The sequence below is a fragment of the Brassica napus genome, chromosome A4, assembly GCF_020379485.1.
Source record: "Brassica napus cultivar Da-Ae chromosome A4, Da-Ae, whole genome shotgun sequence".
In the NCBI taxonomy this organism is placed as follows: domain Eukaryota; kingdom Viridiplantae; phylum Streptophyta; class Magnoliopsida; order Brassicales; family Brassicaceae; genus Brassica; species Brassica napus.
The window spans coordinates 19,789,119-19,803,019 of NC_063437.1; the positions used below are offsets into that span (position 1 = coordinate 19,789,119).

General features: G+C 37.1%; 4 protein-coding genes, 1 non-coding gene and 1 pseudogene across 5 annotated transcripts; 3 read left to right on the plus strand and 3 right to left on the minus strand.

The window, feature by feature from the left end:
- Positions 1–2,933: 2,933 nt before the first annotated feature.
- LOC106447470 (60S ribosomal protein L23a-1) lies at positions 2,934–4,112 on the minus strand. Its single transcript, XM_013889397.3, has 4 exons — positions 4,005–4,112; positions 3,827–3,871; positions 3,234–3,597; positions 2,934–3,142 (listed from the first exon to the last, which is right to left on the minus strand). Exons 2-4 carry the CDS (start codon positions 3,840–3,842, stop codon positions 3,058–3,060), a joined length of 465 nt encoding a protein of 154 aa, XP_013744851.1. The 5' UTR covers positions 3,843–3,871; positions 4,005–4,112; the 3' UTR covers positions 2,934–3,057.
- A 215-nt stretch (positions 4,113–4,327) lies between these two features.
- On the plus strand, positions 4,328–6,270 carry LOC106447469 (metal tolerance protein 11). Its single transcript, XM_013889395.3, has 5 exons — positions 4,328–4,640; positions 4,894–5,003; positions 5,071–5,397; positions 5,468–5,701; positions 5,759–6,270. The coding sequence occupies exons 1-5, from the start codon at positions 4,469–4,471 to the stop codon at positions 6,104–6,106; spliced, it is 1,191 nt and encodes a 396-aa protein (XP_013744849.1). The 5' UTR covers positions 4,328–4,468; the 3' UTR covers positions 6,107–6,270.
- Positions 6,271–6,447: 177 nt separating this feature from the next.
- On the plus strand, positions 6,448–9,973 carry LOC106448926 (annotated as a pseudogene).
- Positions 9,974–10,072: 99 nt separating this feature from the next.
- Positions 10,073–11,835, minus strand: LOC106450275. Its single transcript, XM_013891926.3, has 6 exons — positions 11,726–11,835; positions 11,571–11,635; positions 11,352–11,483; positions 11,087–11,269; positions 10,731–11,020; positions 10,073–10,649 (listed from the first exon to the last, which is right to left on the minus strand). The coding sequence occupies exons 1-6, from the start codon at positions 11,762–11,764 to the stop codon at positions 10,504–10,506; spliced, it is 855 nt and encodes a 284-aa protein (XP_013747380.1). The 5' UTR covers positions 11,765–11,835; the 3' UTR covers positions 10,073–10,503.
- A 13-nt stretch (positions 11,836–11,848) lies between these two features.
- On the minus strand, positions 11,849–13,839 carry LOC106450276 (dirigent protein 9-like). The gene has a single exon (XM_022718410.2). It carries the CDS (start codon positions 13,806–13,808, stop codon positions 12,879–12,881), a length of 930 nt encoding a protein of 309 aa, XP_022574131.2. The 5' UTR covers positions 13,809–13,839; the 3' UTR covers positions 11,849–12,878.
- LOC125608475 lies at positions 12,255–12,421 on the plus strand. The gene has a single exon (XR_007339367.1). It is a non-coding gene; the product is annotated as a U12 minor spliceosomal RNA (small nuclear RNA).
- Positions 13,840–13,901: the final 62 nt, after the last annotated feature.

The window sequence follows — 13,901 nt, forward strand, 5'->3', positions numbered from 1 at the left end:
TCTCAGGGAAACAATAAGCAAATTTTGCGATTTTCAAGACATTATATGATTTAGTCTAGTGTACCCAGTTCTTGAAACTTATGAGTTGCTTTCCAACTAATGTTACCGTAGTTGAAACATAATTAGTGCATCCAGTTATCTTAATAGCTTAATAAATAAAAAATGAAATAAATCTGTTTTACATAGTTATTATTTAAAATACTAAGGGGTATACGCATCTAGTTTAACAGAGTTTAAATCTAAAAAAAAATCCACAAAATGATGATTCTAAATTTTATTTTAATATCTACTATTATTTTGATATGGTATTTATAAATCTTATTTAAAATATTTTGTTATTCAATGAATGATTTAAACCCGATTTTCATAATCAAGTATTATTCAACTTCATATGAATTAAAAACTCTTTGTATTTAAAATTGATTTCATGTGGAGTCTCATGAACAAATTATTGAAATCAAAATCCAAAGAATACAACAAATATTTTAGAATTCAACAACTAAAAACTATTTAAAATTTAAAATTTAATAGATTACAAAACATTGGAAATTGTTATTTAAGCATTATTGAATAACACCCCCATATATATTTATCAACAAAAAATATTTAACCACGTTTATTTGCATTTATAGGCTAGGCTAAATATATAGCCTTTTGAAAAAAATTATTTTCAATTCTCTCTCTCTCTCTCTCCCCCTCTCCCTCTCTCACGATCGGCAAGATGCCTGACGTTAATCTCCGGTCCATCGCCGGAAAACGCTTGAAAGTACTAAAATAGTTCAAGATTTTACATGGGTCCAATGTGAAAGACTCGCTCCATTCTCAAGTTTATTTCATGGATTTGTAACGGGTCTTTTAGAGTTTAGTTTCAATGATTTTTAGGAAATACAATTTGAGTAGTATAGACTCATGGCTCATATTAAAAACTTGTCTACATTTTAGGTGTACAGTTAAGGCTTATGTTAGCATCTTATTCTCGAAAAATCTATTAATTGGATTGAAATACTTAAATAGTTCAAGTTCATGTTCTCAAGATGGTTTATAATGATTATATATATATAATTTGTTATAGGTTAAGATATATATCATCTTCAAGTCTTGAATAATATTTATATTGATCACATATATAAGCATGATTTTCATAACCCTCATATTATTTTAAGCGATTTTCTATCGCTTGTTACAACTAAATCTGGATTTACCAATGAAATGTTTTTGTATATCAAGAGAAACTAGATCTTGATGTGCGGATATTAATTTTCTGTTTTAGTTTTTTTAATTTGTATTAAATGATGTATTTGTAATATTTGGCCACTTTACATTGACTAAGTCATGATTTTTGTGTGTGTTAAACCATATATTGTATATATTCCATATCATATAAACAAGTTCAACATATATATTTAATTTGAGATGATAATTATTATTAGGAAACAAAATATAGATAATATATTATTTTCTTAAATATAATAGCTAACGAAAATCATGGCTATAGTTTGGATGCTAAATATTTACAATATCACTCTTTTAGTATAAACAGTTCCTGAATTGAAGGAGAAATTTTATTTGGAAACATATTATTTAATTTAGTAATATCTAATATATAAATTGGTTGGGTACGTTTTACTTTTTACAGTAAAACATCTATAAATTAATAATGTTGGGACTTTAAATTTTTATTAATTTATAGAGATATTAATTTATAAAAGTTTTCTTATTGAGTATTTCCGTAATACAATCTCTTGTATGTATAGGAGACAAATAGTCAGAGATTTTGTGGAGAGAGATGAAGCCTGCAGAAAACAATAGCTAATCAGATATCAATGTAAAATTCCAAAATCGTAACCAAATCTTTAAACTACAGTACTAAATCAAACTAAATCTCTCCTGTCAGACACAACCCTAGTAAACCTAAACTCCAAAAGTTGAGTGGAGGGTTAGTTTCTTCTTTGTCACTGACTTAAGCGTGACAAGTTTCCTCTCTTTTCTTTTTTCCTAATTTCGTTATCTTCCTATATTGTACACCTAAATTGCTCTAGTTTGTACTTCTTTTTTTCTGCATTTAAATTAAGAAAGCCTGCTATAAAAAAAGTAGTTAGTTTGTACTTTGCGTCATGTACTTGTCTCTTTAGCTTTCCCATGTTTGGGACTTTGACTCTCCGATTGTGGAGCTTCGTCTCCGGAAGTCATGAGACTTGCCGGTAACTTTTCCAAAAATGCATTCCACCCTTGTATTCCTCCTTTGTTAATAAAATTTCAGTGTTTATAAAAAAAAAGGAATAAATTAAAGAAATGTGTCTAACAACAACATGAGCGTGATCAACGAAGTCATGTTTTGGTCACATTACCTTCAGCAAGAAGCAAAGTTTCTGGAGCTGAAGTTGCAAGTAAGGTTCCTACTCACACAAGAGCTTTTCCTTTTCTTCCAATTGCTTTGGTTAGCTACTTCAAGTGTTAATAAATATAAAGCAGCCTATTAGTATTATCCATCAATTAAGAGATAAATGCAAAATCATAAGAAAATGCCCAGAAGAGTTTGGCTTCTTGCTATTCTCCAAGTGGTTAAGGTTGTTGCCGGTTGGAAAGATACTAGAAGCTTTGAGTGATAAATTTGGACATAGAATATCTGTCTGGTGAAAAAATGTGTATCAGTAGCCAAGATTGATAGAGATAATCAGAGCAATGTTAGTAACCTTGTTTGGAGATTAGTGGTAATAGTAACGTAATACAAAATAGCAGATTTAGAGTGAAGAGACTGCCATAATGGCTACACCTGACGAGGTTTTTGATGATCAATTTCAATTTTGTAATTTCTCAGTTTTCTCCACTCATTTACATGTGGATGTGGTGACAGACAAGTCAATTCCTGGAATTGCATTTGTATAATTTGTATTATAGAGGTTTATAAAGTGGTATATGATAACACTGTTAAGAAGCCAAAAAACATAGAGCTTGAATTCAGCAATCAACTGCAACACGAATGTAGTGTAAAACAACATTTTGACTACTTGAGACAAAACCACAAGTACTTTTTGTAATAGGAGAGGTAAGATAAACTTAGATGATGCCAATCTTGTTAGCAACATCTAAAGCATCATAGTCTGGTGTAAGCCTAACGTAAGCCTTCTTCGTTCCATCAGGCCTGCAACAAAACCCAAAAACACAATTGTGTCAAATAAACAGCAATCAAACTTGCAAGCCACGAAATACAAACTATCCTCTTTTGACCTTACCTGATGAGGGTGTTGACCTTCTTGGTCTGAATGTCATACATCTTTTTAACGGCATCCTTGATCTTCTTCTTGTCGGCACGAATGTCAACAATGAAGACAAGAGTGTTGTTGTCTTCAATCTTCTTCATCGCCGACTCAGTGGTCAATGGATACTTGAGGATCCCATAGTGATCCAACTTGTTCCTTGGAGTAGCACTGATTCTTGGGTACTTGGGATCTCTCGCCTTGGTCAAAGTCTTTGGCCTGTGGAAGGTGACCTTAGTCCTAATCTTCTTGTCCTTCTTCTTGAAGGCTTGGCCAGACTTAACTGCCTTCGCAGCCTTCAAGGCCTTGGCCTTAGGGTCAGCCTTCTTCGTGGTATCAACTGCATAAGACACCACCACAAGAGAGCTTTAACAACTATTCGAACACTATCTCAGCTGATTACTCTTACTACACCTAACTAACCGTTATTACAAAACATGAATCAAAGGTAAGTCATTAGCGTTTCCGTAACACTCAAGCCTAAGTAAAAGGTTGACATCCTGAGACTCTAGCAAAGATTCAACAAAGACCCACGTGGAATCTGGTAATAAAATGTAAAAATATTTTACCTTTAGCTGGAGACATAGCTCAAGATGATTCTTCCCACTCAAAACCTGTAATAGAACCCAAGACAATCCAATAAGTTCAAATGAAATGTAACACAGCGTACAAAACGAGAATCGAATATCTATACAACGAGCTTAACGCTAACGAAGCAGTGGAGAAGATGGAGGAAGATGGACAAACCTGGAGAGATGCTAACTAAGAAGTTGAAACCCTAAACTAAAAATGTAGCCGCAGGCACTTTTATTGCGGAAGCAACGAGAATGATAAAAGAGAAGCCAAAAACCCTAGATTACTTGGGCCTTAATATTTTAGTAGGCCCAAATTGTAATTTTACCCGCTTTAGAAAACGACGCCGTTTCTTGACCACGTCACGTGTGTACAATTGGAGTTTCACTTACACACGTGTCTAGGAAGCCGCCGCCAATCACGTGCGAGATAACAAACCCACTGAGAACACGCCACGTAAGACATTTGATAAAGACACGACTCAAAGTATCTCTGTGGCTACTGTTACATCTACCACACCAGTCGTAGTTTAGTGTATCTATACACCTCTTCGGATCCATTTACCTTAAATTACGAAACTACCCTCGCCGTCTCTTCAAGTTAATGCCAGCATCAGCAGCCGTACGAATCTCAATCTAATGGCTAGGCCAGCTATTCAAGACGGCGACGAAGGGATCTCGCTGCTCGTGTTTAACGGTGACGGTGACGGTGACCGCTCGTGGCAGCTGAACTTCGACGATTTCCAGGTTTCTCCTGAGCACAAGGAGAAGAAATCTCCGAGCAAACTCCATAACTGTCTTGGCTGCTTGGGTAAATGCTCTGACATTTGTTTTTTTTTTTGTCTGATTAGGACAAGACTTTGTGTTTGGGAATGATTTGACTTTTTTTTAGTTCGGCTGACTTTTTTTTGCTATTTTTAGCTTTGTTGATTCTTCAAAACATATTATCAATAATTATTTTAGTTGATAAGTCTGAATCAAGTTTAATCCTTCTTGTGGACATTTCTAATTAATTTTGTCATAATCATGATTTATAAGGCTATGTGACTTGGTGGTTATTGCAGGTCCAGAAGACAATGTAGCAGATTACTACCAGCAGCAAGTAGAGATGCTCGAAGGCTTCACCGAAATGGACGAGCTTGCGGAACGTGGCTTTGTCCCTGGAATGTCAAAGGTTAGATATGATCCCTGACTCGTCTCTTCTTCGTCGGTTGATACTTATCTCTGCACACAAAACACAGGAAGAGCAAGACAATCTAGCTAAAAGCGAGACGTTAGCCATCAGAATATCAAACATCGCGAACATGGTTCTTTTTGCTGCTAAAGTCTACGCTTCCGTCACAAGCGGCTCTCTAGCAATCGTTGCTTCCACGTTGGACTCTCTTCTCGATCTCCTTTCTGGATTCATCCTCTGGTTCACCGCCTTTTCGATGCAGACCCCGAACCCTTATCAGTACCCCATCGGGAAGAAACGGATGCAGCCGCTGGGAATCCTAGTCTTTGCCTCGGTGATGGCCACGCTTGGGTTGCAGATCATCTTGGAGTCTCTTCGGACGATGGTGTCCAGTGTAAGTTTCTGAAACTTGTAGTTCTGGTCTAGATTATTCAGACATTAACTTCACTTGTTTTTTATTACAGCAAAAGGAGTTCAGCTTGACAAAAGAGCAAGAGAGCTGGGTGGTTGGGATCATGCTCTCCGTCACATTAGTCAAACTCCTTCTCGTACTTTACTGCAGATCGTTCAGCAACGAGATTGTTAAAGCCTATGCTCAAGACCACTTCTTCGACGTCATCACAAACATCATTGGACTCATTGCAGTGATCCTCGCCAATTACTTCGATAACTGGATGGATCCAGTTGGAGCCATCATTGTAAGTTAAAACCAAAAGATTCTCTTTCTACTTGTTCCTAAAAATGTTCTTTTGTAGCTTGCATTGTACACAATACGGACATGGTCAATGACGGTTCTGGAGAACGTGAACTCACTCGTCGGGAAATCAGCAACGCCGGAGTATCTTCAGAAGCTTACGTACCTGTGTTGGAACCACCATAGAGAGATCAGGCATATTGACACGGTGAGGGCGTACACGTTTGGGTCTCATTACTTTGTGGAGGTTGATATTGTTCTTCCAGCTGATATGCCTCTGCAAGTGGCTCATGATATTGGAGAAGCGCTGCAAGAGAAGCTGGAGCAGTTGCAGGAGATTGAAAGGGCTTTTGTGCATCTTGATTATGAGTACACTCACAAACCGGAGCACGCTAGTTCCCACTGTTAGCTTGCGGGGAAGGTGTCTCTACGTCTACAAAATTCTTACAGATTAAAGAATCTTCAATCGTATTGTTTAGTAGACAAGTGTACCTTTGTAACTATCTAGTTTTGTTGTTCTACTAGTAAAACTATAATTCTAAGTCTAAATAAAAAAATTCATTTCAGTTAAAATGATATTGTTTGGTTTATGGTAAAAAAAACTACTTTTTATAATATAAAGCATTTTGTAAATAACTATTTTCTACAGTTTTAAGTTAATAGAAATTCAATAAATAAAAATATTTTTTTATCATTTTTAATTAATAAAATTATTTATAAAAAAACAAAACAATATTAAAAAAAAAAAACTTTTTATCTTTCTGAAACATAGTGAACACAAGTAAAATATAATTGGAAAATCAAGTCTGGTCTGGTCAGGTTCAGTTCAATTAACCGGTTTGGATAGAATTACAACGGTAATATTGGTTGTCAATTTTGATTGCTCTGACTTTTTCCATGAACTTATACGATTTGTAGCTGAGTCTTCAACTGATTGCCTATTTTCTTGTTGGTAGAAGATCAACCATTAATTCGAAATTAGGTTCATTTTTTATTTGATTTGATCATTGTGGTGGTTGTCTATCTTGTGATTATTCAGTGGCTTCCTTTGTCTTCTAAAACTAAGACATGGAGGAAGCTCATTTAGTTAATAGTCCAAGACTAGTTTAACCTTCTCCAAGAGAAAGAAGCAAAAGCCTGATTTTCAGGATTCAGACATGATAAGGTCATCTCCGTTCAGAACATCACAAGTGCATGGAGCTAAGCCCTCTGAGGTGTATGGTTTTGTAGGGTGTATATCCACTGTTGTTGTGACAGTGATCTTCTTGATATGGGCATATGTTCCAGATAAACTGTTGGAGTCTATACGGATCCGTTACTACCCAAGCAGGTATTGGGCATTGGCTACGCCGACGTATCTGATGATGACTTTGCTGTTAGGTTTGGCGTTTTATATTGGTCTCAACTTCACCACCACTCCACACCCAACCTCTCTCAATACCTTGTTTGGTGAGTGTCCGCAGCATCTCTCTCTCTTGAGGCTTGCATAGTTCATAGTCCGTTGTTGGGAAATGAAGATATATCTCTATGAATGTTCAATGTGTGCATGTTGTGTGATTTTTTTAAAGTTTGGCTTGCAATGATGATAATCTTTGGCGACACTCTAACTGTTTGTTTGCTATAATGGCAGATGAGTACAGCCGAGAACTTGGGGAGTTTGATCCTCAGATGGAGGAAGAGGATGAGAGGCCTATAGATCCAACCTCTGACATTGATATTACAAGTTTGTCCAATCAAACACGTAGTCGAGATGGTAACCTACAAACATAGTTCATTTCATCAGACCAAACAAACAAGCTTAGTAAATAAAGGTTCGGTTCGATACGGGTAATTTGGGTTTCAAGTATGTAGTTTGGTTATTGGAAGAGGAAAATACATTTAAATTAAACAGATGGTTCGGTTTGGTTCGGATAGGTGTAAATTTAGTTTGGTTAGCGAGTAATGCATAGGCCTGGGCATCCGGATCCTCGGGTCGGGTTCGGGTCGGGTCTTTCCGGGTCCGGATCCTTCGGGTCCTGGAGTTTTGGACCCACATAGGTACTTTAAAAAATTAGGGTCGGTTCTGGGTCGGGTCTTGTCGGGTCCGGGTCGGTTCGGATCCATTTTCTCATACCCATTAATACCCAAATTTTTTTCGGTTCTTTAATGTTTCGGGTCGGGTCCAAGTATTTCGGGTCCATGTTCGGGTAGATGGCACATTTTCAGATCGGTTCCTGATTTTTTCGGGTCAGTTCTATATATTTTTGGTCTAAAATATGTGTTTCGGATCTACTTGTACCCATGAATCTTTAATTTTACCCGACCGCCAAACTTGAAATTTTGAAAACGAGCAATAACCATAAGAAAATACAATCTGAAAACCTGCAGTAGATCCGAAACACATATAAAGACTAATAAAATCTACTAACTTTCGGTTCTTAAAATATCCGATCGGGTTCCGGGTCGGTTCTGGATCCGAACCTGCTACTCGCGGATCCTCCATCTTTAGACCCAATAGGATAAAATTCTCGGTTCCGGTTCTGGACCCGAACCTGTATTTTCGGATCGGTTCCGGATCGGGTCCTCGGGTCCGGATAAAATGCCCAGGCCTAGTAATGCATATAGGCAGGCCCGGCCCAGATAGTACTTTGTGATGAACTAAAAAAAGTTTATGACTGAAGCAAGTAATAATCCTCTATAAAACCGAAGGTTCTGGATTTTATAGAAGAACATACACCAATTTATTCAGGCAATATACCTCATGTATCTTGTGTAATATGAAAGGACATAATTAAGAAAAATAACAAATCGGGTGTGATGGGAATAGAGAAAAGAGAAGAGAAGAACTCACCGTAATTGATGATGAGGCTCAGTACTTTGGAATACTTGGTTTGGACTTACAACTACCATTCCTTTTTTTATAAACGTTACATGCGATAGATAATCTTATTATGCGATTTAGAATAATTGTCATTTCTTGAAGAAATGATATTCTATTACAGATAGTTCCACACAACTTTTTGATATATATGAAAATTTATCAACCGGCACTAGGTCTCCATGTCGGATCACAGATCTCATCCCGCAAGGATAATTATGAGTCACACGTTAATAAAGAAGGACAAAATAAAATATTCATAATTGAGTGCACCATACCATCTTTCACGTGTAACCTATGCGCAAGACATGCAATATATATTGGAACTCCCCCAACATTATGTATGTATATATGATTAATAATCAACCGTGTCTGCTGCCTCCGGCCACCACCCATAATCCATTGCTTAGGTGTAAACTTGACATAGTTATAGAAGACAAAGAAACACAATTATTCCTTGGTCGTACAACGTGACATTCGAATGTGTAAGTTGATTACCAAAAAAAGAATTACAACGGTAAGTTGCAATTGCTAAAGTGTTTAAAAATAAATATGCAACTCTCCTGTTTTATGGTGTTCGACAAGTTTCCACAGTTAAAATCTCTTTATAATTTTATAAAACATATTTTATATACACTAAATAATATAATAAATAACATGAAATTTGAATTAAAATTTTTAATTTGTGTATATACGATAAAATAAATTATTTTGTTTATATTATTAAAATATATTCTAAAATAATCAAAATCTTGAAAAAAAACTTTTAAAGATTAATAACTATATAAATTAATAAAATATCATATTCTTAACATTAACATTTTTAGTTAATAGAGCAATCCGCTTGGAGAATAGTGAAAATCTCCAACGATTGTAAAGTTATTGGAGAAATGTGAAAGGATCTGGGTGGTATAAAACTTATATCTGAAGTTTTTTTATGAAATCTCTTCCTTATATAAAGCCTCTATGTTGGGATACAAAGATTTGTGAGAATCTCCCTTATTCTGTAGATACTCCTAGCAAGAGGGGCAAGAAAGATGAAATTGAACTGCAATGGGTATATTATTCCTCCACAGTGTCTTCTATTGTTTCGTTTCATTTTCAAACAGACATAATGTAAACTTTCTCAACAAAATGATTTGTAGATGGCTACCAATTGACATATCAAGGATGTGGAGTCGTCATTGGTTAGGACCTTTGCTTCCACCAAATTAAAACCGTGTATGATAGTTGGAACTACTTATGCTTTCTTTTAATAGCATCCAAAAGAAGTTATGATCAAGTATTCAAATTCATGTCTACCAAAATGAGAGTATCACACATGATGTATTTTAGTTTTGAAATATTATAGTTAACATGGTAATAATGTTAATGCAGACTGGTGTTTTGTGCAACAATCATCAGCTAGAGAGAAAAGAGCAGTCTGGGCCGTCAGGTTGCTTGAGGATGAACGTGTCTCTCTTCCTCTGTAAGATTGGGTGTTGGATGTTTGGTGCAATGTTTTTCCAAAGTGTAGCTGGTGTGGAAATCTTAGTGAATGATGTTGCTAACGTTTTGGTTTATAAATGCATATCCAGTTGAAAAAAAATAATACAACGGTTTTATCAAAACAATAAATGTTTATTCGCGAGTCCCGAACGAGTAATGAGGAGATTATGCTTCTGTTCTACCAATGCAAATCGGCTAATAATACTAAGATAACTTATAATAGATTTATGTTTACCATACACACACGCAAACACAAACAAAAGGTTCATCATACATTGAGATTAAGATGGCGCAAGTGATAAAATAAAGGTGATAACATTGTATTATCAAAGGATTCATAAACACCAAAGAGCTTCGTAGTCTTTTGGAGAGAGAATGATTGGAGAGAGAAAAGCCGTGACCCTCTCCTTCGTCGCCTCCTTCATCCTACTCGAAGGCATGAACTTCTCCTTCGTCGTCGCCTACTTAATCCTCCTCGAAGCCATGACCTTCTCCTTCCCCGCCTCCTTCATCCTCCTCAAAGCCATGACCTTCTTCACGATCCTCTTTATCTTCTTAAAAGCCTTGACCTTGCGCCCTATCTCGGGGGCAAACTCAATCATAATAGCTACAATACACACAATAAATACAGAAGTCATGAGAAGTTCAACCGTCAAAAATGAAGAATCAAGAAAAACATTTGATGTACCTGGGCGGGTATAGCCAATACGACGACTAGATTGACCGGGGGCAAGGGAATGGTTCCTTCTGGCTGTGGCTAAGCGCCTAGTAGTTATTCTGAATCCACTTACTTCACTTCTATGAAGACCCAGAGCCGAAGTTTCTTCATGTTCTTCGGAAAAATAGATATTAGCACGCTTGCCGTAAATGTAAACATGTGTTATCCCTCCACAAGAAGAGAAATGTCGTCTCAAAACACTCTCGACTTCATCTTCAGGAAGGGAAGTGTCATACCCCCAAACCGCAATGCCAAATTTACTGCAGTAATTTTTTGCATGTTATTACCAAGACAACAGATGCGGAAAAATAAAAATATCAACTTACAATTTCTTGTCGTTGACTAGGGCGTCAACGAGAGATTTTTTATAACGTTGTGCCATCAGGTATTCGTTCTCTTGGTCCATGGGTGCAGACTTAACAAGGGCGTTCCAATCTCCGATGTCACTTCCATTAAGTTGCAACGCTTTCTCTTCTGCGTCATGTCCAAAAAGAATAACAAAAGCACGTCTGTAACAAAGACCAATTGTTTTTTTTAGTTCGCAAAACAAATATTATTATTATGTCAAAAATATTAAAGACACAAACAAACCTGTCGACAATGGGGTCAGTGGGAACAATAACCCTAAAGACTTCGCCACATGATTCGAAGTGATTAACCAATTCTCTCCTGATTTCATCCTCAGGTCGATAAGGATTGAATCCTTCAACAGACATCCTAAACCTAATTCGCATCAGATACCAAAAGAAGGAATTATCAACACATACAAATATCTTCAAACAAAATAAATAAAGCATTAAATTTAATTACTGGGGCCTTGAGTTCCTCTCGAGGAAGGCTTCCCGAGCAGCCTCACTTTCGAACATTATCGGCCCCTAAAATACAAACATATATTCTTCTTAGTTTCCGAATAACAACGAACAACATATAATAGAGAAAACAGATCCGAGTAAGAAGAAGATTACGTTGATGACGGATCTAATCTGGCTAGTGTACGTGTCCATGGAGAAGTTGATCTAACCCTAGGCTGCCGCTTTTGCGATATATTTTTCAGATTAGGTCGGTTTTATTTTATATACCACTGTGATATGGATTCAAACGGGCCACTAATAAAAGTTAAGAAAAAATATTTATCATTTATTTTTATTCTCTAATTCAATGAGAATTTTTTTATTGTATTACTTTAAAAAAAAAAAATAGAGGAATGAGAAAAAACTGTGTAGAATTATTATTATTTTTTTTTAAATGATAATTTTTAAAATCAGAATTTTTTTTACTATTCTTACTACTTTGAGTCAACAAGGCTTACAATTAAAATGTTCTGGTCTGGTTCATTTCAATTAATCGGTTTGTATTAAACTAGATGAAACCGAACCGAATCAATATCGGTTTGGAATAAAGTAACCATTTTTGTTTCTCCCACATCGGGAAATTGAGACGGATGGGTCTTGTGGAAGCTAGTATAAAGTGTTGAGGGTGGTCTGGTATTAAAACTTGCCTTAAACTAATGAGTAAGGAAAACAAAGCGAGCGGTGAGAGCCGGACGCAGCGCTGACAGTAAAACATAGAAAGTGGCGCAAGAATTTATGGAAGGGAAATAGGCTGGCCGAACCGTTGACGCTGCTTACTTTTGCAGAACTCGATTCGTGCGGGCCTCCACCATCCCCCAATTAAAAGTCTCCAATATTTTCAAATATTGACATTTTTGGGGGCTATGGACATTTTTTTTTAGTTTTTTACAATTTTGGAAATATATATTTATGTACATTATTTTTTGAATTTTTGGAGGTGATAAGCCAATGTTTCACTTATTTATTTCCATGACTGGCCCTGACTATGCTTCCTCCTCTGCATTTTGATTGAGAATAGTGAGAGGAGAGTAGTTGTTGCATTTGGCATGCATACAAACATTCATTTTATCAGAGGTCTAGGATTGGCCTTTTATCAAGTTAGTCACATTGTTTCAACAGGTTATTATGACTTGTAGTCTCATTTAAATAAATTTCTTTTCTAATCAGATAATCACAACAAATGAAAAAAGGCCACAAGAGGAAGCTAGTGAGCAAGAACATATACAAAAGCAATCATAACTTGTTTAACACTCAATATATTGTCTCTTCAAGCTTTGTAGGTGAGGTATACACTGAAATGGAGGATGGTGTCTTGACCATCAGTGATATGCTGGTTGTTCTGGTTATGCAGAGTTTCCACTATGGCATACCCTTTAGCATGCTCAAACTTTCCTGTCCCGCCAATAACCGCTATCTGAGAGGCGTGAGAGGCGGTCCTGTGAACCCCAAAGAAGCTAATGGCATCGTCTAAAGTGTCATGATGGTCATGCTCTCTGTCTAACAACACGGTTAAAGAAAGAATCTGGCTAGTCCCATCCAAGGAACTGGCTAGGTAAAATCCCTGAGCTTTCCCTATAACAGCTGAGCCGAGCTCGTGGCTTTCGGTTAGCTCATCGTCCACGACGGTTATGGTTCCGAACATAAGATGCTGGAGTGCAGCACCCGGAGGGAGGTTACCTGCGGTTACGAAGGGGAGGCTGTTGGAGCTGAGGGCATCGTTGGTATTTCCGTTGGTGTTTTGGATCACGGTGCTGGTTTGAGCCCCGCTAAGTCCGGTGAGAAGTGGGGCTGTGTTTGGGTTGATGACACTGTTGATGTTGTTTGAGTTGACCAGTGGGACTCCGTTGTCTACCGGGAAGATGCTGTTGCTGGCCTTTGAGAATGGTATGCCGTTCACCTCGGTTTGAGCTACTATGCCGGTCACTACACGAGCTGATGGGTGTGACCCTCCTAGCACGTCATGCATAAAAAACTCTAGTGATGGCTCATGTTCATTCGTTGTAGTAGCTCCTGCTGAACCGGCCGGGACCGTGAATGCTGATGTAGTTGTGGTTGCTGGTGGTGGGATATCGCCCGTTTCGTCAACTTCTTCAGGCTGAGGTTGAATCTGGTCGAGAAGTCTAGCGGAATTGATAAATGCGAGGAGATTGGAGGCTACGAGGAAGAGCATGATGGTTATGTGAAGTGCTTTGACCATTTTAGTCTTACGTTTGGATACCCAAGTTGCTTATGATCGATGTCTAGTGATGGATGGACTAATGTATTTATATGAAGATGCATAGAAGAATTT

Coding starts and splice junctions, on each gene's coding strand:
- LOC106450276 (XM_022718410.2), bottom strand. CDS start 13,808: ATGGTCAAAGCACTTCACATAACCATCATGCTCTTCCTCGTAGCCTCC.
- LOC106450275 (XM_013891926.3), bottom strand. CDS start 11,764: ATGGACACGTACACTAGCCAGATTAGATCCGTCATCAAC. Junction 11,484..11,570: donor GAGAGGAACTCAAGGCCCCA/GTAATTAAATTT, acceptor GATGCGAATTAG/GTTTAGGATGTCTGTTGAAG. Junction 10,650..10,730: donor TATTGGCTATACCCGCCCAG/GTACATCAAATG, acceptor TGTGTATTGTAG/CTATTATGATTGAGTTTGCC.
- LOC106447469 (XM_013889395.3), top strand. CDS start 4,469: ATGGCTAGGCCAGCTATTCAAGACGGCGACGAAGGGATCTCGCTGCTC. Junction 5,398..5,467: donor TTCGGACGATGGTGTCCAGT/GTAAGTTTCTGA, acceptor TTTTTATTACAG/CAAAAGGAGTTCAGCTTGAC. Junction 5,702..5,758: donor ATCCAGTTGGAGCCATCATT/GTAAGTTAAAAC, acceptor GTTCTTTTGTAG/CTTGCATTGTACACAATACG.
- LOC106447470 (XM_013889397.3), bottom strand. Junction 3,143..3,233: donor AAGGTCAACACCCTCATCAG/GTAAGGTCAAAA, acceptor GTTTTGTTGCAG/GCCTGATGGAACGAAGAAGG.